This window comes from Aulonocara stuartgranti (assembly GCF_965226115.1).
Source record: "Aulonocara stuartgranti genome assembly, chromosome: 19".
Classification (NCBI taxonomy): domain Eukaryota; kingdom Metazoa; phylum Chordata; class Actinopteri; order Cichliformes; family Cichlidae; genus Aulonocara; species Aulonocara stuartgranti.
Genome location: NC_138955.1, coordinates 9,841,015 through 9,863,587, shown reverse-complemented (window position 1 = coordinate 9,863,587; position 22,573 = coordinate 9,841,015). Strand labels below are relative to the sequence as shown.

Genomic DNA, 22,573 nt, shown 5'->3' with positions numbered 1-22,573 from the left:
TGTGGGAAAGTTGAGGACTTGGAATGACAGCTACATACAGTAAGATGACGTTTCTTTTAGAGTCACATGACTCTTTTACAGTAAGTCCAACATGGCAGACGGAGTGGATCTTACGCGGTAACTAAAGCAACATTTTAACTGAAACAGAAATTGAAGACTACTCTGCAACAGGACATTCGCAATGAGGGAGAGACAGAAGAAGAAGAAGGGGAGGACGTGGGCGGAAGCAGCGAAAACGGTATTCTTGGTGTTTTATGTAGCGTTTGTTGTGGTTGTTTTCCTTGAACGCTCCCACTTGTACAACTGTGTTTATGAGTTCACGACCTGCTGGTGAAGATGAAATGTTGCGTGCACCGCGCAAGGCCTGTGTTGACGGTTCGACATTTGGAAAGACCGCTGTCACTACTAGCCTTGTAGCTTTCATCAAGTGGCACCTCAAAGCATAAATACAGCGAAATAAATATAAGTCATGTGCACCCAAGCATGCCTCTGAACCCACTGTATGTGTTTTGTGGGGATAGTAAGGCTGACAGGTCTCGTAGGATATTAAGTCCAATGAAGTAACCGTGAAGTAATCACGCCAATGTTGCGCGCTAGCGCGACTAGCATGGGCTAACGCAACTCTGTTCGTCAACAAGTTTGATTTGTATTATTTGGAAATAAACCACTACAAAACCTCCTGTTTCCGTAGTTAAAGCAACCCAAGAGCAAACTACTTAACTACAAAATCGATGACAAAGTCCGTCTAGTCATGCTAGCGTTTTGCAAGAGTACAATATATGTTGTTAGCATTGAGCTAGCTGACAGCATAGCATGCTAACGAGTATAAAATTATCAAAACGTCCAATAGTAATTTATAATTTAAGCACATTGCAATCGGCTGTAACGCCTTGCGTTAGCTTCATACAGGTATTTACACTTTATAGTTTGCGCACAGCGTGTAGTATGCTAACTGCATAGAAAATAAATAGCGATAACGTTTGTAGGACTCAAAGTTATGTTTCATTGCAGTGCTCAAAACACTAGCTAAAGTAATTCAAGGCTTTTCGAGAGGGTTTGGGAAAAGTGTAAGCGCTACATCTTAAGGTCAGCCATAGTAGTTTTTTTAAATTACCGATTTAAAGTTGCTGATATGTTGTTGTTATTATTATTATTATTATTATTATTATACTGTTATGAGAAGCTTTTATTGTCATGTTTTTTTTTTTTCAGCCAACACTCAGAGAAGTGAGATGTTACAGCATAAGGTGGTGCATCCACCTCAAACCCAAATGAAACTTTAATTTACCACCCCTTATTTATTACTAGACGGATTCTGTGCATTTTCTCCAGAGATTGCAAAATATTCATGCCAAATATATTTCTAATAGTGGAAAAAAGGAAGAAATACAAAACACAACTGTGCTGTGCTTGTTGACTGGATCATTTTAACCATAGTACAAACTAGTTGAGTTTTTGCATAAATTGCTCAGGCTTTAAGCTAAGATTGAGGAAATCGTCCTGGATCAGGCAAGTCTTGCATCGAAAATCAATAAAAATCAAGACAAAAACCCTAAAAAGGCACACAGTCATTAGAACAAATAACAATTAGTAGATTAAAAAAAAGCTTCAAAACCTTTGCCACTTCTCTGTCAGTCAGTCATGAGCACTTTGCAGTTTAACTGACAGAGAAACAAATGGATATTTACAGTGGTTATACTTACATAAGGGGAGCCTGTACCTCCTACTACAGATAAAATCCTGTTAGCTTGCCGAACAGTACAGAAATATCTTGGTGAGTGAGGAGTGTTGTTCCTGTGGTTATTTATTTTAATTTAATTTTACTGATGTGTAAAAAATGTGATATCTTTAATGAAGTAACCTTTGGGCTGCCTCTTAATATCTGAATATTTTTCCTTTAAATAATCTCTCAGCAAAATATAATCATCTGCATTTTTATTTTCTAGGTTCTGGAGAAGTACCCTAATACACCTATGAGCCATAAAGAGATCTTGCAAGTGATCCAAAGAGAAAGACTTAAGGAAATAAGGTACACAGGTCCTTGTTGTCATAGCTTTGGAGCTGCAGATACACTTCATATATGAGACATTTTCATGAGAGCACAACAGGTGTCATCTGTCATTTCTCAGCTGCTCATATCATGTGCCTTTTTGTTATTCACATAGTCACAGTTACTTTACTCAATTAATAATTGTTTTATTTCTTTTTGTTTCACTTTCACTATTCTCATCCAGAAGGTAAGAAAAGGTAGCCCCCCCGCTTATCTTAACAAACTCACAGCAATGCAGGTTTGTTTGGAGTTGCCTTTTTGCATGTTAATAGGAATAACATGTTCTAGGTGAGGTTGCATAAAAATGCAATGCTACGTTCATAGTTTGAGCTTCCACAGCCACCTGTTGCATAAAAATTACATTTTCTTTTTTTTTCCGAGTAATTAACAAAATAAAAATTAGAAATATTTAAGCATAACTAGAGTAATTTCCCAAAAATTAAAAATAGACTTTTGTTTTTTCTAGTAATTATATTGTTCAAAGCCTTATGTGTTATACTGTGTAAAGCAGCACAAATGCAATTTGACCAAAAAAAAAAGTAAGGTTCAATTTGTCAGTCTAGATTTGTGCATGACTTAAGCAAAGCTTGACAGATTAATTTTTTTGCAACAGGCATTTTTATGTCAGACCCCTTTATTCTGTGAATATCGGTCCATCACTTTAATTAGATGAGCATTGGATCAGTTTTCTGCAGCTGATTTCTCATAAAGCACAGAGCAAATTTCCCCTCTAACTGCACTGATGCAAATCTGACCTAAACTCACACATGTTTTCCTGATGCATGATAGCAGCTTCTCCCAAGTTACCAGACCAACCTCTCCCCTTCCTTCGTCTTTTCCCAGCCATCTGATTTATGGGGGAACAGATGTGTAAACTGTGTTTTTCCTCTTGTGATCCAGCGGAACGTCGCCGCTGGCGTGTCTGAATGCAATGCTGCACACGAACTCTCGTGGTGAGGAGGGAATCTTCTACAAAGTTCCGGGCAGAATGGGAGTCTACACATTAAAGGTTTGTGAGACACAAGGCACTGTTTATTACTCAGCCAATACAGGAAAAAAGAACTAGCACATGTTTTTCTTTGCTAATTGCAGCTTTTTGGGTACCTGGACACAAATTAAGTTATGAATGTACATGCCGTAGCTGGTCATTTTCTTATTTACTTCTGCTTAACTGTTCCTCCGCTCTGTTTCCTGCATAAAAATAACATGGAGTCTTTTGCTCTGTTTTTCATATAGAAGGACATCTCAGATGTGGTGAAGGAACTGTCGGAAGAGGGCTCTGAGGAGAGCAGTGACAATCTTTCTGACTCTCGAAGCTCAGAAAACAACAGTAGTGCTATCAGTCAAGAGGGCAGGAGAGGAAGGTGGATGCGAAGAGGTATTGTGCCCTTGCATACAGGTTCTTTAATTAACTTACACATGACCATAAATTTTAAAGTCACTTGTTTGCAATGAGTTTCCAGACATTTCTTTGTTGCAAGATAATTTGGTCCTACCTTTACTGCTACAACATTAATATGTGCTGTCTGTTTGTAATCTAATTTGTAATTATGGCTTTAAAAAAAAAAAAAAAGTACTCATTGTAATTATCATAACTCACCATTGCATTGAAATACTTCATAACACAAAAATGTGTGCTTTATATGAAGTATTTTTTTATTTAGCTAAGAATGATGAAGATTTTAGCTGTAACTGTGAATTAACATAATTGATGCAAAGCAGTAAATTCCGTTAAAGTAAATATTTGATAAGCAGGCTACTCAGCATCACATTTCAGACATGCCAAAAATTTAGTTGTACCTGATGTCTCAAATACAGTTTTGGTAGGTCTTTTAGTTTTAAGTGTTCACCAGGAATTCTCAGAGGGTAAGAAAATCATATTCTATCAATATGTAATGAGTATTTGTTTTTTAACTTGTGACAGCAGACTGCTCAAACATTATGGTCCAAGTCAGTGTATGAACTGTACCAGTGTATACTTGTAGTGGATGAAATTTGCAGCTGTAATTTTGAAATGCACTGCAGGATGGCTGATTTACTCTACTGAATAGTAGACTACAGAGTGAATAAATGGGCAGTTTGAACAGTCAGATTGTCTGCCATGAAGAAAGGGTCTCATTCTTAATAGCTCGATTACATGTTTAGCTTATATTTCCTGCAGATTTCAAACAAAATTATCCATCCATCTTCCTCTGCTTATCCAATTTCGGGTTGCAGTGGGGCTGGAACCTAATCCAGCTATTACAGATGAAAGGTTGGGTACACCCTAAACAGGTTGCCAGTCTATCGCAGAGCTAGTTGATGGAGCCACACAACCATTTGTGCTCACATTCAACATTACACCTTAGATTTCCAGTATAACTAACTCAAACTAGCTAACCTGGTTAAACTAGTTTTAGTTGCATGTCTTTGGACTATGGAAGGAAGCTGGAGTTTGCAGTGAGAAGCTGATTTTAGATATGAAATCTAATTAACTTTTGCGCATAAGATTTTGGAAGTACCCATCATATTCTTTTAACACTTGAATATCATTATAATGTATCAGTGCAATCTCTGGAATGTTAACTATTTCCCATTAAAACAGTTTTAATGTGTTTTTTTTTCCTGAAAATAAACAAGAAGGTGATATGAGAGACACAATAAAGCACATTTTCAGCGCACTTAAAAATGTTCGAGGCACTTGGTTTTTTGCTTCTATATCTGTCTCTCCTTGCAAGAATTAACAGTAATCACCCTTCATCCTCGGATTAAATTTTTCCTGATATCAGTTTTCCATCACTTTAATATCTTGATTAAATTTTTCACCATGCTCATCACTGACATCGCTCAGATTTGATGGAAAGAATGTTGACAAAACAATAACATCATATCATTAACTGATATGATTTCAGCATGTTAAACACAAGTTCTCTGCTCTGAGATTGCCAAGAAAATTCTGGCTACTTGCACAAATGTTTCCTATGCTGCTGATCCAGCTGGCTACAATTTCCTTTCAAACTCATCGTCAAGCATCAGTTCACGGATTTCAGGACTAACAAAAACATCTTTGTTGATTTTGGCTTCACTTTTCTCGAGACCAAACTTACATCTTAAATGTTGAAACGCATTGCTGTGTGTGTTCAGTCATCCCAGTTGTCCAGTACTTGGAATGGCTTAACCAGATGAAAATGGTTTTCAGATTTGGGGTCAAAAAGTAAATTTTGAAAAACAAAACACTTGTTGATCAGTGTTATAGATTTGAAATATGTCACCATTATCTAACTTCCAGACCACCTATATAGATTAACAGTGAATACTACTTAATAAAGCACTGAAATATGTCTTTACTAACTCCTTAAACACCTTTAGATGCAACCCCTGTTGACGTTTATTAAAGAGTGAGCGTGTGTTTTTTGCTGAAGTGTCATCACTGTTCATCAGTCAACAGAGAAGGAAAAAACCCCATCAACAGATCATAATGCAATAATGTTTGGCTTTTTTTTTTTTTTTAGGTGATTGTAGCTGATTGGTTATGCCAGTTAGAGTTAACACCCCCCTGTCAGCTGATGATGTAGGTTATTGTGGAAACACCGGAAACTAGCTCAAGTCGCATTAGACATGTCAAGTTGGAAAGTGGCTTTACCACAAACATAAAATACACCACCTCATCAAAAACATTTTCTGGAATACACGCAGCACTGAACATGATGATAGCGAAAGGTGGGTTTTATCTTTGAGCTTTACTTTGTCCTTAATGCTGTCTGATAATTGTTCACCAAGAGCCTGCTGGCAGCGCACAACAGCCACATTACAACGGTTTCTGATCTTTTGTGATTCTGTGGGGTTAAGATATTGCTTTATTGTGAAATGAACACCTGATTGTGCCTGATTGCAATGCGGTTTGAGAGAGGGAGCTTTTCATCAAGTGCCAATTATTTTGTTTTCCTCAGGTTGTGGTCTTACCGATTCTTATTATTTCTCACTGCCACTTGAATAACTTAAGTGACGGTTAAAACAGGAAACTGATTTTTCTCAGTATGACCCGTGACCACTTCCTCATTATGCACAACTTAAAAGTACCAAGCAAATAACCTTGGTTTACAGCTGAGTAGGAGGGCTCTGATATTGCTTTATTTTTGAAATAATCGATGCAAAGGACTGCAAAGTCAAATGCAAATTAGGCAGCACTGGGAAGGAACTGCTGCAGAATGTAGAAAGATGTTCTGTAAGAAACAGAAGGCAGATAGTAGGAGGGGGATTGTTCTGAAGTTGAGCTCATTTTTAACAATATGATATTTTAGTAAGGTAATGTAATCTGCTTCTTTGTCTACAGAATTGGTTTCAGTTTCGCCAAAACAAAAGCACAATGTTATAAAGTCTGCACACCGCCCTCAGGAAATGTATTTGGTAACATCTGTTTTGTGCTTCTGTATTTCATAGTTCCCTCCAAGCTGCAGTCACAGCCGTCGTCTCCACAGCCTCGATGCTCGTCGCCGTCTGTCCCCACCAGTAAGCTCATCTCTCCCTCGCAGAAACACAGCAAGAAAGCTTTGAAACAGGTACAGCAAACAACATATATTTCTTGTTGTTTTTCTTTTTTAAACATACATTTAAGTTGTTAACTTATCCTCCCTACTCAGATGAGTAACATGAGTTCCTGCCACACCCCACTCCCATATAAATCACTCCCTCTGTGTTCTGCACTATGCAAATCCACCCTTTTGTTTTTACATCGGTATACAGAGTGTGGAGTCTTAGACTTGGGCTCTTTTTGGGCTACAATGAGCAATTAAATTTGTATGATTATGTTCATTACTTTGTTTTAATTGGCAGCATATAACTCAATGGTAGTGTTTCAGCTGGTGTTCTTTGTTTTTTTTGTTCTCTATCTGACATCTTGCTGATTATTTCAAACATCAGGGAGAAATGCCTGTAGCTGTTTTTTTGTTGTTTTTACAGTGTTAATGTTTTCAAAGAACCCATTTCCCATTGGCTGTCTTTTGCCTTTTGTGTTCCATTTAATTAGATTTAATTTGATTGCACACATTGTAATTCACTCCATCTGTGCTGGTGTGAATTTGTATTCATTATTTGGGCGTAGGTAACACTACAAGATGGCGACTTGGCTGAAACATTACTGGACGGATCTGTTTATTGTTTCCTATTTTATATCTTATTGTGGTGGACCTCCTTTCTTTGCTTCTTTAAACGTGTAGAGAAATTTGTGACAAATTTGATCTGACTTGTTCTCAGATTTACAGCAAGGCGAGGATTTATGCCTCTGTTATGCAACCTATGTTCCATTGCTCTGCTGTTATTTAGCTGTTATTTAACCAGGCAAGTGGCCCTTGGGGAGCAATTGCAGGGAAACAGAGGGTTACACATATTCACACTCTGTTTTTCTCATACTGCTGGCTATTTGCGTCTTTCTGTGTTGTTCATTTTAAGGCCCTAAAGCAGCAGCAGCAGAGAAACCAGCGTAGACAGGGGGGAATGCCAACCTCCTCCAGTCCAAGACTGCTTCTGAAAACCCTTAAAGACATGGCAGATAACATTACAACAAAAACTGGTAGGTGGTAACTCTTACATTGCCAAATTGTTGGATAGTTTACTGATGTTAATTGCATGATATTACTCACAGTTTTGTAGATAGATGATGGATAGTGATGTAGTTCTGGGAATTATCCTGTTTATTATTGCAGGTTTTTATAGCTAGACTACAAAAGGTTATGTATCATCATCATCCAAACATGACTCATATAATTGGCAGCTTTAATGTGGAAACTGAAGCAGTCGGATCTCTGGCTTTCATTTCTCAGAGCATTTCCTTTAGCTCCTCTTCTTCTTTCCAAACAGATTTATGCCACCCAGTCGTACCCAGAAAGGTTCCCCAAAGGTCCAGTCGCCTCAGTGCAGGTAATTCAGACAACTGCTTTTATTTAAATCAGTTGTGTGGAAATTTTTATGATTTAATTATAATATTTAACAGAAAAAAGTTAGTAATTAGTAGTTTCCCTGTAGTCCTGCTTTGTTTTTAAGAAGCAAATAAAAATACTCTTTAGGACAGTTAGGAGCACAATGGCACACAATAACAACCTCTTAGTGTATTTTAAATCACTCCCACATTAATCAGCCTGATAGCACAAATATCCATTAGTATGCCACAAACAGTCACACACGCACTATTAATTCATATGTGAGTGAAATTTTCTAACATCGGGTTAACCAAATTATTTACAGTAAGAATTTTTGTTTCGAGTGTTAAGAATAATCTGACAGTTGGGTTTAACTTTATATGTTCAGCTTTTCTGTGTCTGCTTGTAATCTAGAATTAATTGTCTGCATAGTTATTTCTTAGGTGTAAGTAAAATTATTCTACTTTGACAGAAAACAGTTAAGTAAAACAAATTATTTTACTACATTTAAAAGTGAACTACATAATTCACAGTTGTTTCTTTGCATTATTGAATCTCCCTTGGTTTACATCTGTTTCCTGTTTTGTTTGTATCGCAGGGCAGATAAAACGTGCCAAGTATAAAATAGACGTGGAGACGCCAGACTCTATTTTGGTTAACACCAACCTGCGAGCAATCATCAACAAGCACACTTTCTCTGTCTTGCCTCCAGACTGTCAGCAAAGGCTGGTCAAACTTCTGCCAGAAGTAGACCGCCAGGTAGCCCTAAAATTATACATATGTTATAACGTTTGCTATTTATATTACATTAAATGTAAATGTGTAAGTAAAATTGTTGCTGTGTGCAGTATCTGTCAGTCATTATTTGATATATGCCTCATAAAATATCTTTTTAATCTCTGTAAAACATTTGTATGATTCTTGATGCAAATTCTAGATCATAGGCAGAATCCAAATAAGGTCAATGTACCGATGCAGTGATGTTGATCGTCATGCTGTTAGTCATAACATTGTGCCTTCTCTCCTCAGGCTTGCATGGACGGCCTTCTGAAGGTCACTAGCTCTGCCTTAAACAATGAGTTTTTCACATCAGCAGCTCAGTCTTGGAAAGACAGGCTGGCTGAGGGTTAGTTCAAAAGCTTTCAGTTCATAACTGCAAAATTCAATTCACATTAAAAAAAAAAGCACAACACCAAGGTTTACATTTGCTCTTTTGTGACTCTTCCATTTTTAGGGGAATTCACTCCTGAATTGCAGCTCCGAATGCGCCAAGAAATTGAGAAGGAAAAGAAAGTTGAGCACTGGAAGGAAGCCTTCTTTGAAAACTATTATGGGGAGAAGTAGGTTCTCTGTTTCGTTTATAATTTCTTGATCCACTAATCCTACCTAGTTCTCATGAACTTGGACATCATACAGTATCTTGCTAATCTGTCAGTCCAGCTGTTCGGTCTCCACTTGGCAGGTGAAGATCTTTAGCCCCGAATAAGTGTGTCGTAGGTTTGGGGTTGTTTAGATGACCAATTCTAATATTTTAGCTAAAATTTTAGAATCTCTGTGTTCAGGGAGAATGAGTATGAGGCATGTTTGCTTGGCTTTTCTTGTGAGGACATGTATTGGTGTTATTGCTTTCCCGAGACTCTAACCCCACCTAATCCCAAGTTTAACCATCACAAATAAGTGTGACATCTTTATCCAAACCTTAACCTAAACCAACTTCTTACTTTAACTGTAAAAAACCCCATGTCTTCACTCTCAGAAAGCCCTTTGAAGGCTTTCAAAGAAAATGAGAGCCAAAAAGAGTTCTCAGTCTTACCAAAGGTCATCTAATCCTGACCTGGCAGAGTTTTTAATAAGATATCAGGACAGGTTTTATTTAATTTTCTTTATATACTGTCCTTGGTGTCCTGTATCAAATGACATCAGTCACTCATGCCTGGTCTAAACAGCCATGGCACAGTCACACACACCTTCAGTTAGTTCACTTTTACAGCTGTCATCTTTCCCATCATCCTCTAGGGGAACTTTAGGGGACATCAGGAAATTATATCTACAAAAACTGGCCTAGGTTACACCCTCCCTTATCTTGCAGTGTAGTATTTTTTTCTTAAATATCAAAAAAGACTAAAATCTTAGTACTTGTAGTATTTACAAAAGGAAAATGGAACAGTCACTTTTCTTAAGAATATTGATTGAATATCTGTTTCTAAAGGATATTTACTTTCTGTATAACATATTGGAACAGATTAACCAAACAGGGCAAAATAGTATGTCAGTGCAATGCCCAGATAGCGCTCATAAATGTCATTCGTTTTATGGATGTATGAATTTTTTCCAACAGTTTCACTTTTAATGCACAACTTCAGATTAGATTCTGTGATTCAAAGATTTGTCATTTGTTGTCAAGTTTGTTGTTAAAAATTAAGCAATTCATAAGAAAAAGAACAGATTGAAAAGTAAAATACTACAATGAATAAAACAATACTAGCTGATTAATAGTTTTTAGTTTGTTTGGGCTATTGTCATTTTCAAAGCTCTTCTTGTGTATTTTTAAAAAATAATAATTTAAAAGATAAGTGTTTAATGACTTTTTCCTCATTCAAGAAAGACTTAATTCGTAGATTTATGGTTTTTTTTCTCTCTTTTTCTTTGTCTCCCTTTCTATTGTACAGTTCTGGGCTCAGCTATGAGGAATCCAAAGAGCTGACAAAGGCTGATTTGAATCAGGAGTCTGCCAGGCCTCAGTCCCCCTCTCATCAGACAGGACCTGTCGCTCAAGCACTAGAGGAATCTAAGTGCACCAAGGACAGCAGCCTGACTGATGCTCCTGCAAAAGACGTAAAGCCAGCGCAGACATCGTCACAGGAGCCTCTGAAAGCACTGCCTGCTCAAAAAGAGCCTGTCTTTACTGCAGAACCCATGAAGACGCGACGCTCACAGTATGCTGAGGATCGGAAGATGAATACAACTGCAAATACTGGACTGGCGGCTGCAGTGAGAGCACCAGAGGTTGAGAAACGTGGTGAATGGAGTGCAGCATGTACAGTGCCAGAAAAGGAGCACAAGGAAGACATGAAGGAGGAGAAAACTGAACGCTCCCAGTTGTCTGTGGACAGCAGCCCTCCACCAAAGGCTAGTTCAGAGTTGAAAGAAGTTCAGTCGGTGTCTATGGTTAAGCCTGCTGCAGAGAGCGAAGAGATCATCTCTGAGCCCAGTGGCTCCTCAGAGCCACTGAAAAGGAAGTCTCTCAGTGAGATAGAGGGTGAATTAACACCAGAGAAAAGACCCCGCATGTCGTCAGTTTCTTCAGTGTCTTCATTCTCATCTGCGTCTCCCTCAGCATCATCCATATCCAGCCCTGCTACACCAACTTCAACAACAAGTCAGAGGGTTCCACCACTAAAGGTAGGAATAAATGTGGCAGCTCAAAGTCTGCTCAGATCACTCTATTTTCTGAGCGGACCTGACAGGTCTGTAGCTTTATCTTTTCAGAGTTGGGAAACTATACTTGCTGAGTATATTGTTAGTCTCACTATGCTCCAGAGACTTAGAGTTTTCCCAGTAAATCCCAGAGTTTGTTGTTTTGTACGTGTGGGAAAATAAAATAGGATACAGCTTGAAGCCTATTTATATTGTTATATGTTTTTTTTTTTTATTTATATTTTTTAGATATACAAATGGGAATTCATCTCCGTTTTGTTTTTTTTCCCATTTTGCAGATCCCAGTATCACGAATTCTTCCCTTGCCTGTGTCACCTAGCCAGATCTCACCGAGGACTCCCCTCCCAAGCCCACTTAGTAGCCCATGCCGTACTGGTGCTCGCACTTTGGCAGATATCAAAGCCAAAGCTCAGCTTGCCCGAGCACAACGTGCAGCAGCAGCATCATCTGCTTCAAAGGGGGCAGTGCCAGGCCCAGGGCCAGGTGGAGGCAGTAGTGAGCAGACACACCACTTATCCAGCCCGACATCCCCACAGGGATCTGCTAGGTTAGCAGCCACACAGTTTAGTATATCTTCTCCTTGCCAAGTGGACTCTTTTGGTCCATGTAGCCCAAACCAGTCTCAGAAGTACTTAAGCAAAACTGAAGAAAAACATACAAGTCTTTCTGCTGGTACAGTCAGTACAGGAATCCATAGCGTCCAAAAGACAACCACAACAGCACAACCATCATTGGTGCATGCTTCAAAGGAACAGGAAATCCCATTAACTGCTGGATCAACAACCAGAATCAGCTCCTGCATCCCTGCAAACAACCCGCTGGTCACTCAGCTTCTTCAGGGCAAAGAAGTTCCACTGGAGCAGATCCTCCCAAAACCGCTATCCAAGGTGGAAGTAAAGATGTCAAACTTCTCCTCTGGTACTATGGCAAAGGCGTCACATTCTGCTGAGCACAGGGCTGAGAAGTTCAATACATCAGGCCGAGCTGGTGTTTTCTCAGAAAACACAAAACATCACAGGGAACTTCCTGACAAGGAGACTCAGGAGCAGATCCTACAGGCTCTAATGCAGAGGAAAGTCCAACAAAGTCAGCCTTATGGAGGGGGTGTAGGGCCTCAGTCACCTCAGTACAAAGTTCAGCAACTGATGCACGCAGAAGAGCGACAGGATCGATCCAGGATTTCTGTTGGTTTTTTGGGTCGAAGGAGGATGCCAAGGCCTGCCATGACAGGACATTACCTGCTCAATGTCTCCACGTATGGCAGAGGATCAGAGAGCAGGAGACTTCACCTGTCTGCCATTCCAAACACAACTGTAACCAGCACAAAAAGGGAAACCACAGAAGCAGAGGACGCAGCCAAGGAGGACCAACCAGCCAGGAAGGTTTTTCTGTTTCCTTCTGGGGTCAAAACAGAGCAGCAAAGATGCTCAGTAGGCAAGTCTAATGAACCAGCGGGCTTTCAGCATCACTATAACATAAAGACTGAGCCTGGATCAGAGTATTTTGAAGCTGGTGGTGATAACAACAACACCAGCGCAACCACCAAAGACACCAGCCCCTTTTCTCAATCACACCGAAGGCACCTCGAACTCTGCAATAGTAATCAAGGAAACTCCGAGCCATATCTTACCCACGTGGATCCCAGTCACCAGCGGCCGACTGCCTTTCAATCCCAGAGAACACTTGATAATCAGGAACCCCCGGTAGCGTCACGCTACGGTGGCACTATCAGCATGTCCGTACCTCACACTTTGAACCGCAGCACTGCAGGCACCGGCTCTTCCACATCCTCATCAGAAGCTGATGGTGGTGGCATCCACGGGAGCGTTATGTCCTTCTCAGTGACTGTTACCACCATACCTGCTGGTCACTCATTAGACCACGGCCACCAGGGCGAGCCCTCACCTGAACAGTCATTCATTGAGGGCTCCAACATGGAGGACGTCCAGTCTAAATGCTACTGCCGACTGAAGGCAATGATCATGTGCAAGGGGTGTGGAGCTTTTTGCCATGATGACTGCATAGGCCCCTCAAAACTATGTGTCTCGTGTTTAGTGGTACGATGATATTAAATTAACAGTAACAAAAAATTGGTTAGAGTTGTATTGTCAAAGCACAAAGCAGAAGCAAGTGTTTTAGAATCAGTGCATAATAGGCTGAAACATGTTAAGTCACACTCTGGAGAAAACGGCTCTAGGATCGGTTCGTTGTGGGAAAGGCAAGGATTTACACTGGATGGTCTTGTTTTTCCACTAACATCTAAGAAAAGTCGTTTTGTGCAATTGTGTCATAGAAATGCCAATCCATTTTCAATCAAATGTTGTCAGATATGTGAGAAATGAAAACTGGCAGTGTTTGCACTTGGCTAGATTAGTGTGATATATTTTTTTAAATATATATATGCGTCTAGTTTTTTTTTTTTGTTTGTTTTTTTTTTCTTTTTGAGGAGGGAAAATGAATGTTGCTATTTTTTTTTTTTTTAGAACATAATGACTGTTGTGCTTTAGACTGACACTTTTTATTATTGGTCCTAATCAGTTATGGTTTAACGGCAAAAAAAAAGAAGAAAAAGGGCGCTAATGATAATCATTTGATGTAGAGTACCTCCTATTTGGCATTTATGCACGTGTGGCAGGGAAATGCAACTTACAGTAACTATTTTATATGAAACTGTACTTTTATTACTGAACACACTCAGATTTAAGAACTAGAAATGAACATGTATAGTTTTAGTAAGAAGATATAGAGTGATTTTTGAATTATACTTTATATAAATCAACCTGACTTGTTTCCAAGGCAAAGAACTCGAAAACCACCTGGATATAAAGTAATAACAGTGTACAGCACTTAAAATCAAACCTAAAGAAAAGAGAATCATATATAATTCCTCTATAATCCTTGTTGGTAAATTAAGATCTTTTCACTTCCAATGAAGGTCTGAAGTCACTTCCTACTGCGTGAATCAGCATTTCCTCCCCAAAAATCAGGTTTGTGGATATGATCTCCCTTGGTGTGGGATTTCTAATGCTTGTGCGTCTGTATAGGTAAATCAGCAGTGGCAAACTTAATTTAAACACTCAAGGCGGGTGGAGAAAATGCTGACAATTTTGTTAGTTTGCTGTATATACTTGCTCATGTATGGTATTTGCCTAGATGTAGAAATATTGTTATTTTATTCGTGCTGCACACCTTGCTTGAGCATAACTGGCTCTTTATTTCAAAATGTTTTTCTTTTTTTGTTTTTGTTTTTTTTACTGTGGAATGAAAATAGAGAAGAACAGTGAAATATGCTAAAAACAGGTACAATATGTCACCAATACATCAATAAGTGAGTGTAACACTTCACTTTAACGTGGCCTTTTTCCAGGAAATTAAGAGAGTGATCCTCTATAATACTGTGGTTGGAAGTATTGTAAAAATGATATTTGTCACATATGTATTTAATCAACAGTAATTTGTCTTTGTGATGCACAACACATTAGTGGTGTCAGCACTTGTTATAACCTTTGCAGGCCCGTTATGATGATTTTAACATTAGTGCTTAGTGCGTACTGACTTGTAAAAAGGCCACTGTGTTTGAAGTGTTATCTCCAAAAGTTTTGTGTTTTTGCTGGTTACAAATATTGACACATCTATATTTTAGAATCTCCTGGAGGTACAAAACATGACCTCTTTTATAGCAATTATTTCCAAGGTAGTATGCCAAAGTCACCTTAAAGAAAACAAAAAATAATCAGAAGTTGTTTTTAAATGTCTGACTAGTTAATCAAAGTAATATATTTTAATTAATATATTTTAATATAAAAGATCTATTTGCTAATTGTTTTTGACAAATCAACAGGGTATTTACTATATTAATATATTGGCTGTCCCGTTCTTTCCTATAGTGTTTTTTTTTCTAGGCTGGACAGACCACCGTGCAGAATAATCACTTTTCAAATAGTCCAGGTATCTGATATTCTGTATGGTCCAGGTTTTTTAGTGAATCCATTGGTCTATATTTTTCAATGAAGATGTTGTCTAAAGTGTAGCTTTTACTTGTCTATTTGCATCATCACTTTATGAAAAGATAATGTTTTAATGCACCATTTAAAAGTCATTCATTTAATATAGTTTTATTTTTTAGTTGGTGGGTGTGTCTTGTGGAAAGTTGTTTTTGAGGGCTAGAATCTAGTAGGAGTTTCACAAGGCATAGAAATTTCACTTATTAAGGACATAATGATGTTTTAATTAGTGATACAGATGTCTCTTTTATTCTCATTTTTGATCCCCATTAAACATTTACGTCATATTTGGTTGAAAGTGATGTTAGAGTCCTGCTGGACTGGATTGCACTGCAAAAAATATTAACAACAATCATTCTCAATCCTAAAGGCAGCTGACATTTTGGTTAATGATGACTGAAACAAGAGTCCAACAGCAGTCCCAATCAATACTAAGGCTAACTGTGTGTGTGCATTTGGATGTGTAGAGCACATCATATAGAAAATGGCTGGAAGAAGGGAAGGGGGGGGTCTCCACTTTTTTTCCCTTCTTCTTTTAATGTCATGTTTGACACTAGGTGAATTTCTTAAATGTCAGTGTCATTTTGTCTCCATTTAAAACTCCAGGTGAATGTAATATAGTAATCAGAACTTGTAAACAAAGTGTATTTTATCAAAGTAATAGAATATTATGAATAAATAATAATGGAAAAAGTTTCTTCTTTGACTTCATCTTCATTTTATTGTATTTTTTGTCTTTGGTACTATTTATAATTATTTATATATATATATATATATATATATATATATATATATATATATATATATATATATATATATATATATATATATATATATATATAAATTTTTTTTTAAAGCACAATAATGTTACGACCCCTGTATGGGCCAGTCTGACAAAAAAAATTCTGTTGCTCCAAAGTTTGACATAATAACCCTGATTGCTGTAGCTGAGTTATCCCTGACTGTCTTAGAAAAATGTAAAAAAGAAATGTGGTGGGGTGTCTCCTAAAGATCTCTGCCCTTAGGAGGGATACATGTTTTTATATGAGGTCACCACACTGTCACAGTTGGGGAGGGGGTATTATTTTCATTAAATAGCTTCAAAAAATAAACTATATTTAATTTAATATTTAAAAACATTTGGGGTCAGTATATTATCCACAAGAGTCCAGTTGTTGAATAAAGAACAGGAACACTCTATGACGCTGTTGAACTGCATTATGAGAAATGTAGAGCCCAGGAGTTATGGAGCTTGGTTCTCCAGACAACTAGAAAGTCATGATACTTTTCCGGTCTTTTAGAAAGTATTTGCGCCGGCCACATCTCTTTCTTTCCCCTCTTTATGAAAGTCCCAAACTGCTGCAGTATCCCTTTAAATGAGTCTAAATGAATTCTGTGCTTCTTCCTATTCAGTGTATAATATTGGGGATTATATTTCAGAGTAACAGCGGTATTAATAATAGTAGTGCGCCTTTAACCAGTGTGCGTGCGCACATGCGTAAAGTGTACTAGTAGTTGGTCGCGCATGGCATCTTCGTGCCTGCTTGTATCTACTGTCCTCTGCCGCTGGGTCGCTGACGATGCCGAGCGGAGCAGGGCGCCTCTACATTTCTATGTGCGGCTACAACCGCAGTTGCGAAGACTGAAGTCGGATGAGACGGGAGAGGGGCTTGAAAAACGACGATGGATGGTCCGAGCTGTTTCTCATCGCCCGGACAGCTTTAACATCAGGGGAAACGCGTGGATTTATTAAAGGTGAGAAGTGGGGCTGTCCAGCACGGAGGAAATATCCCCCTTATTCGCCCATAGCCACTTACATCCTCCCTATCTGATGCTGCTGCTGCTGCCACCGATGATGATGATGCTCTAAACGCAACCTGCGCGATTTTCCTCCGGTAAAGGCCAATTCCCCGCCATGTATCTTACTTGGCTGTGGAGACACCAGTAGGATTTGAAGAAATGCAGAATTGTCATTGTTTGTTAACCAAAAAAATACAAATTAAAAAAATAAAAAATAAATGTATGGACATCACGACACACATTCCCCACTGCGGAAATAAGGTAAATAGGCGGTTAAATCAGCAACATGGCTGCGTTGATGCTCTGCCGTCGCTTTAGAAGTGATTTTTAAGTGTTGCGGTGCTGCTCAGCGTTAGAATTAAGGCTCGTAGAAAGGGAGAAGTGAATGATATCAGCGGCGGAGAGATACTGCAGTAACCGAGTCCTTATGTTGACTCGCGTCAAAGGATGTTGTCATTACCTTGGAGCTGAAGGTGCGGTTACAGTAAAATGCACCTTTCCAGGCCTGTGATGATTACTACACAGTCTGACTTCACTGCAAGCATCTGACATCCAAATTATTACGAGCTTGTGATTGTTTATGGGGAGATGAATAAATGGCACTAGCCAGAAATCCCATTGATCGGGACCGGTGAAACAGTGATCACACCGACTGTGATCTGAATGTGCTGAATTTATTTTGGCATGAATTATTAAAAACTTCCATCAAATAATCAACTTAACCGTTAAACTGTCATCTGCTTACAGGCTCTGATTACACGTCTGTGAACACGAACTGCCAGTGTGCAACCCTTGTTGCATACTCATGAATTTCAGCAGTTACCTCATAGAGGGAATTTATTTACAATGAACCATTGTGATATTTTGCTGACATGTCTCTGCTGGGTCTTCCACTGCATAACCAATGTTTTTTAACCATTTCGCCAAAGGGCAGCCGTGCCCCTTTGACATATCTGCTCTAAAAATGCCCCCAAAGCTCTTTTTTTTTCTCTATTTAGAATCACAATTATGATATATAATTGGTCTGACTTTATCCAAACTACCATGCTTTGCCAGCTCCAAAGGCATGTGATGGTGTTTAGAAGCACTGAAGCAGATTTTTGACTATTGCACAGAGTGGTTTTGCTGCTTGTGAAACGAGTGGTTGTTGTCAAAGAGCTGACGATGAGTCATTCAGTTGCTCAAAAAAATTAATTATTTGGAAAAAATCTGACATTTCGTTTGGTTTTTCAAGCAAACATCAGATTCCCACAACTGGATTTTCTGCTTTACTCAACCCGCTGTTTAGGAAGTGGGAGGTTTTGCTTGTTAGAAAGCCAGGCTGTAGTTAAAGAAATCACCCAAAGCTGTCGTATGGCAAAAATATTGATTGAACATTTGAGAAAAATATCAGCAGATTGTTTGATGTTGAAAATAGTCTTTAGATGTGGCTCTTATTATATTAATATCTATTATTTAAAACTTAATTTCAATGAAGCGTCCCCTTTAAAAATCTTTGCTGGCTCTTGTAAGCAGCACAGAGAAATGTTCAAGACAAGGGAGAGGTGCGAGTTTGTGACTGGAAATAGGCTCTGTCATAACATTAGAGATCAGTCTGTCTAAAACAAGGTTGGATAGAAGTGAAAGCAAAATAAAAAAAGGGGGGGGGGGGGGCTTCTTGTCTACACACTTCGAACCTTGGCTTCTATGGTTTGCTGATCAGCTGAATGCCCTCAATTCACCATGAGAATAAGCAAGTAATCTAAACATGTTTGGGATACTCTTGAGTCCTTGGTCCCAGGGACACCCAGTGCTAATGGCTTATTGGCTATCCCTAATGTGCTCTGTGTCCGTCATCATTAAGTGGTTCCTTTGCAGCTCAGTCGGTGTCATTAGCCCACAGGATGCAGTCACTGCTGAGCGGGATGTCATAGAGAATTATCATTTGCACAGACCACAGGCACTGGAGTGCTCCCTTGCTGGCTCACCAGTATCTCTACAGGAGGCGATGGAGGGGAGGTTAAGAAAAGCACAAAGTGAGAGTTAATAAGTCCTTGAAGGAGGTAAACAAGGGAGGTGTTAATTACTTATTTAAAAGTCTACTACATTTTGTCAGCGTGAAATAGCTCATCTCTCGTAGTAATGGTGGTGTCGAGTCAATATCAAGACACCCTCGCTGACCTTTTTCAATTTGTTTTTTTTTCACAGGGTCAACGTTTAAGGCTTCACTTTGTTGACATACAGTGTGCGGCAGGTAAGTACTTTTAAAATCAGTGTGACATAATATGTCACATGTAAAGCATGTCATATAAGCGCTTGGTAAGCAGGAAAGGATACGGTGTCCATGTGCAAATTGTCTTCACGGTAAATTATTTTTGTCAGATAAGAAAACAAGTCCAAAAGAATTGGTGGTAACGGTAAATTAAATTGTCCTGTGTTTGAGAGAAGTGACACTGTAAAGAAGTGACTGGAATCACAATAATAAAAGCCATGGAGATGCTTTTGAAAAATAGTACAGAGAAAGAAGTGAATGAAGTAATGAAACCTGTGTTGTTTCAAAGGGGGCTTTTCTTTCCCTGCTGAGCTGAGAAGAAAACATACACCAGCAGTGAATCCTGTTTGAAAATGCACAACAGAGTCAACAGTGAAGTTCAATCAGGCAGCAACAGTTAAAGCTGTTCAATAGGCATCTCTTCTTTGGTATCAGATAATTATTTGGGGGCACTGAGAAATATTTACATGCTCGTGAGTTTAGAGCTAAATAGATTTTGTCATCATATTTTAAAAGATTTGTAGAGATTGCAATTTCCTTGGCTTCTTGAGATTTTCTTTCTAAGAACTGCAATAGACAGCATACTTTAATTTAATGCAAAATTTATTTTCACTAGTAAAGAATTGATAAGATTGAATAATTTTGCCAAACTGCAGTAAGTTACACTTACTCTTTCATTGCTCATACCGAGGCTGATACTGATAGCTTTAGCCATTTTGCCTTTGCTACCTTTTTAAAATATCCATGTTCAGCTTGGTGAGGGGGATTTAAGTGTCTTATTAAATTTGTTGTTCCATTTTGTGGCGATTTATTTTGCCAAGGTTTGTGTCTTCACCCAATAAGATGCTAGTATATGACTGTTTGCCTATGCCATTGTGGTCTGGCCCATAATAAGCCATATATGTACATGAGGCTGACTGGCTGGTCACCTGTCTGGGCAAAGAACACTGGAAATCAGCTGATTCTGGTCTCTTGTTGGTCAGTTGGCGCATCTCTAGTTATTTCCACTTCCCCCAAGAGTTAGATCGCGTAATTGATCTAAAACATTCTCACATTGGTAAGCTAGTATAGCCAGAAACTGGTAAAACTGTCTATGCAGAAATACTGGAATACTATATATAAATATCCCTTATGTAACCCACCCTAAACTACAACCTATTCTGGTCATTATGTGAGTTTTAGAAGCTGGAGAGCAAACAATTTCCACATTTTCAAATCTTTATACTAAGCTAAGCTATTTGGCACCTGATTGTAGCTTCATATTAAACCTACAAATGTGAAAGGATATATTTTTTAATTTTTCCTTATATACCTAATGAAGGAAGTAACATCATCCGGACAGTGTTAAACTCTTCTTTTTAATAAAAGTCACAGTTCTGACACGGCTATTCTTTTACCAAGCACACTCTCAGTATAATGTATATATAATTTCTTTTCAGTTCTCTGTCCCTTCTCGGTAATAGGGAATGGACTAGTAATAAACAAGTGAAATTTCAAAGCAAAATCATCTACATAGTTGACCAAGGTTATATTGATGACTAACGCTGTCCTTTGTGCAGAGGGTAAATTGCAAACTTCCTGCTGGTACAGCCGTATTCAAGGGTTCATCTGAGTGTTTCAATAATTCATTATAGCCACATAATGGATCACTTACTGTGTGCCCTCCACTGGTAAATGTAATTTAGACTTGAACACCAGATCCTTTTCTATTCTGTTTTATCCACAAAAATCATCTGTTCTGTATATATCTGCATTTTCTTTAGTTTTATGCAAGAAGTGTAGTTCATTCAAATCCTTCTTAGTCCTATCTCTATGACTTCTGACACTGAAATGAGTTGTGTGTTGCATTTATTACTATGCTGCTGTGCAGTAAGCACAGTAAGAGTAAGTGCTGCATGCACTGGTGTTTGATGTGCCACAGAATGATCGAGGAAGGCAGTAAACGAGGCAAGGCCATGGTGGAGAAGAGACAGCTCTTCATGGAAATGAGTGAGTGGAGTCGACTGCGAGAGATGTCTTTTCACTATCTCATGTAATGCACAAACATGCATGGTCCCTCGCGTGTAATTCCTCCCACACAGAGCGTATCACTGATTAAATAAACATTCAAAAAGCTTTAAGTGATATTTTTACTTTGATATCAGATTACATTTGTCAGGTATAGATGATTTTTTGAGACTGCGTTTCTCTTATTTTTCAGGAGCTCAAAACTTTGATGTCATCAGACTGTCAACTTATAGGACTGCCTGCAAACTTCGGTTTGTGCAGAAGAGATGTAACCGTAAGAAAAAAATGTCACCTCTTTTCAGCCGTTATAACACCAGCAGAAACATTTGTTTGAACATGAATGCAGACTTGATTGATTGTATTCTGTCTGTTTGCCAATCCCCCCTCACAGTTCATCTGGTGGATGTCTGGAACATGATCGAAGCCTTTCGTGACAACGGGCTCAACACATTGGACCACAATGCTGAAATCAATGTGTCACGACTGGAGACTATTCTGTCTTCCATTTACTACCAGCTCAACAAGCGGCTGCCCACCACCCACCAGATCAATGTGGAACAGTCCATTGGGCTCCTGCTCAACTTCATGGTGGCCACATATGATAGGTATGGAATAGGTGCACAACACAGAGAAGTACTATACTGTAGTCTAGTCTGTAGGTGGTGTTGTTTGGATAGAAACAACAAACAACAAAAGAGTAAAGGCACAGCTCTTATTTAGGATCTTTTAAAGATAATATTTACCAAAGGAGGGTGGCACATTGGAGCAGTGGTTAGCACTGTTGCTTCACAGCGAGATGGTTCATGGTTTGAATCTGCTGGCTAATAGCAAATTCAAGATAAGTGTAACTGCAGGACTGCAAGAAAATTTACTGTATGCAGTAAAAAAAAAATTCAACAGAACAACAAGCAAAGATGAATCCAACATGAGTTTTGCAATAAACTGTAAATAGTTTTTATAAATAGGTTAAAAAGACAAAAAGTGGCTACAGATTACTGGATCAAGTCCACTAATATAAAACATGTGGAAACCTCACATTGTCACAAAAGAGGAGCTGAAGCCATCAACTATTTGACATTGTTGCTTCAAATCAGTTTTTAGGTAATAATCAATTCTTAATCGCTTATAA

The 22,573-nt window shown here is 38.6% G+C and overlaps 2 protein-coding genes across 9 annotated transcripts in view; both read left to right on the top strand.

Annotated features, from left to right (window-relative positions):
• Window positions 1-20: 20 nt before the first annotated feature.
• asxl2 (ASXL transcriptional regulator 2) lies at window positions 21-16,080 on the top strand. Of its 3 annotated transcripts, none has more exons than XM_082516467.1 (12): window positions 21-238; window positions 1,947-2,029; window positions 2,951-3,059; window positions 3,287-3,428; window positions 6,470-6,588; window positions 7,478-7,598; window positions 7,886-7,945; window positions 8,543-8,703; window positions 8,974-9,070; window positions 9,179-9,284; window positions 10,614-11,346; window positions 11,661-16,080. In XM_082516467.1, exons 1-12 carry the CDS (start codon window positions 182-184, stop codon window positions 13,446-13,448), a joined length of 3,576 nt encoding a protein of 1,191 aa, XP_082372593.1. In that variant the 5' UTR covers window positions 21-181; the 3' UTR covers window positions 13,449-16,080. The 3 variants fall into 3 exon arrangements, with proteins under 3 accessions (XP_082372593.1, XP_082372594.1, XP_082372595.1); XM_082516468.1 differs by lacking the exon at window positions 21-238 and adding an exon at window positions 1,041-1,086; XM_082516469.1 differs by lacking the exons at window positions 21-238; window positions 1,947-2,029; window positions 2,951-3,059; window positions 3,287-3,428 and adding an exon at window positions 5,136-5,749.
• An 840-nt stretch (window positions 16,081-16,920) lies between these two features.
• The window catches only part of dtnbb (dystrobrevin, beta b), a 40,734-nt gene continuing 35,081 nt past the window's right edge, over window positions 16,921-22,573 (top strand). For 4 of the 6 annotated variants that reach the window (XM_082516135.1, XM_082516134.1, XM_082516133.1 and 1 more), the window contains exons 1-5: window positions 16,922-17,141; window positions 19,374-19,419; window positions 21,359-21,426; window positions 21,638-21,718; window positions 21,836-22,049. In XM_082516135.1, coding sequence (XP_082372261.1) covers window positions 21,360-21,426; window positions 21,638-21,718; window positions 21,836-22,049 — 362 coding nt within the window. In that variant the 5' untranslated portion in view covers window positions 16,922-17,141; window positions 19,374-19,419; window position 21,359. Of the gene's footprint in view, window positions 17,142-17,607; window positions 17,660-19,373; window positions 19,420-21,358; window positions 21,427-21,637; window positions 21,719-21,835; window positions 22,050-22,573 lie in introns of those variants that run through there. The other 2 variants (XM_082516132.1, XM_082516131.1) reach the window with 2 other exon arrangements.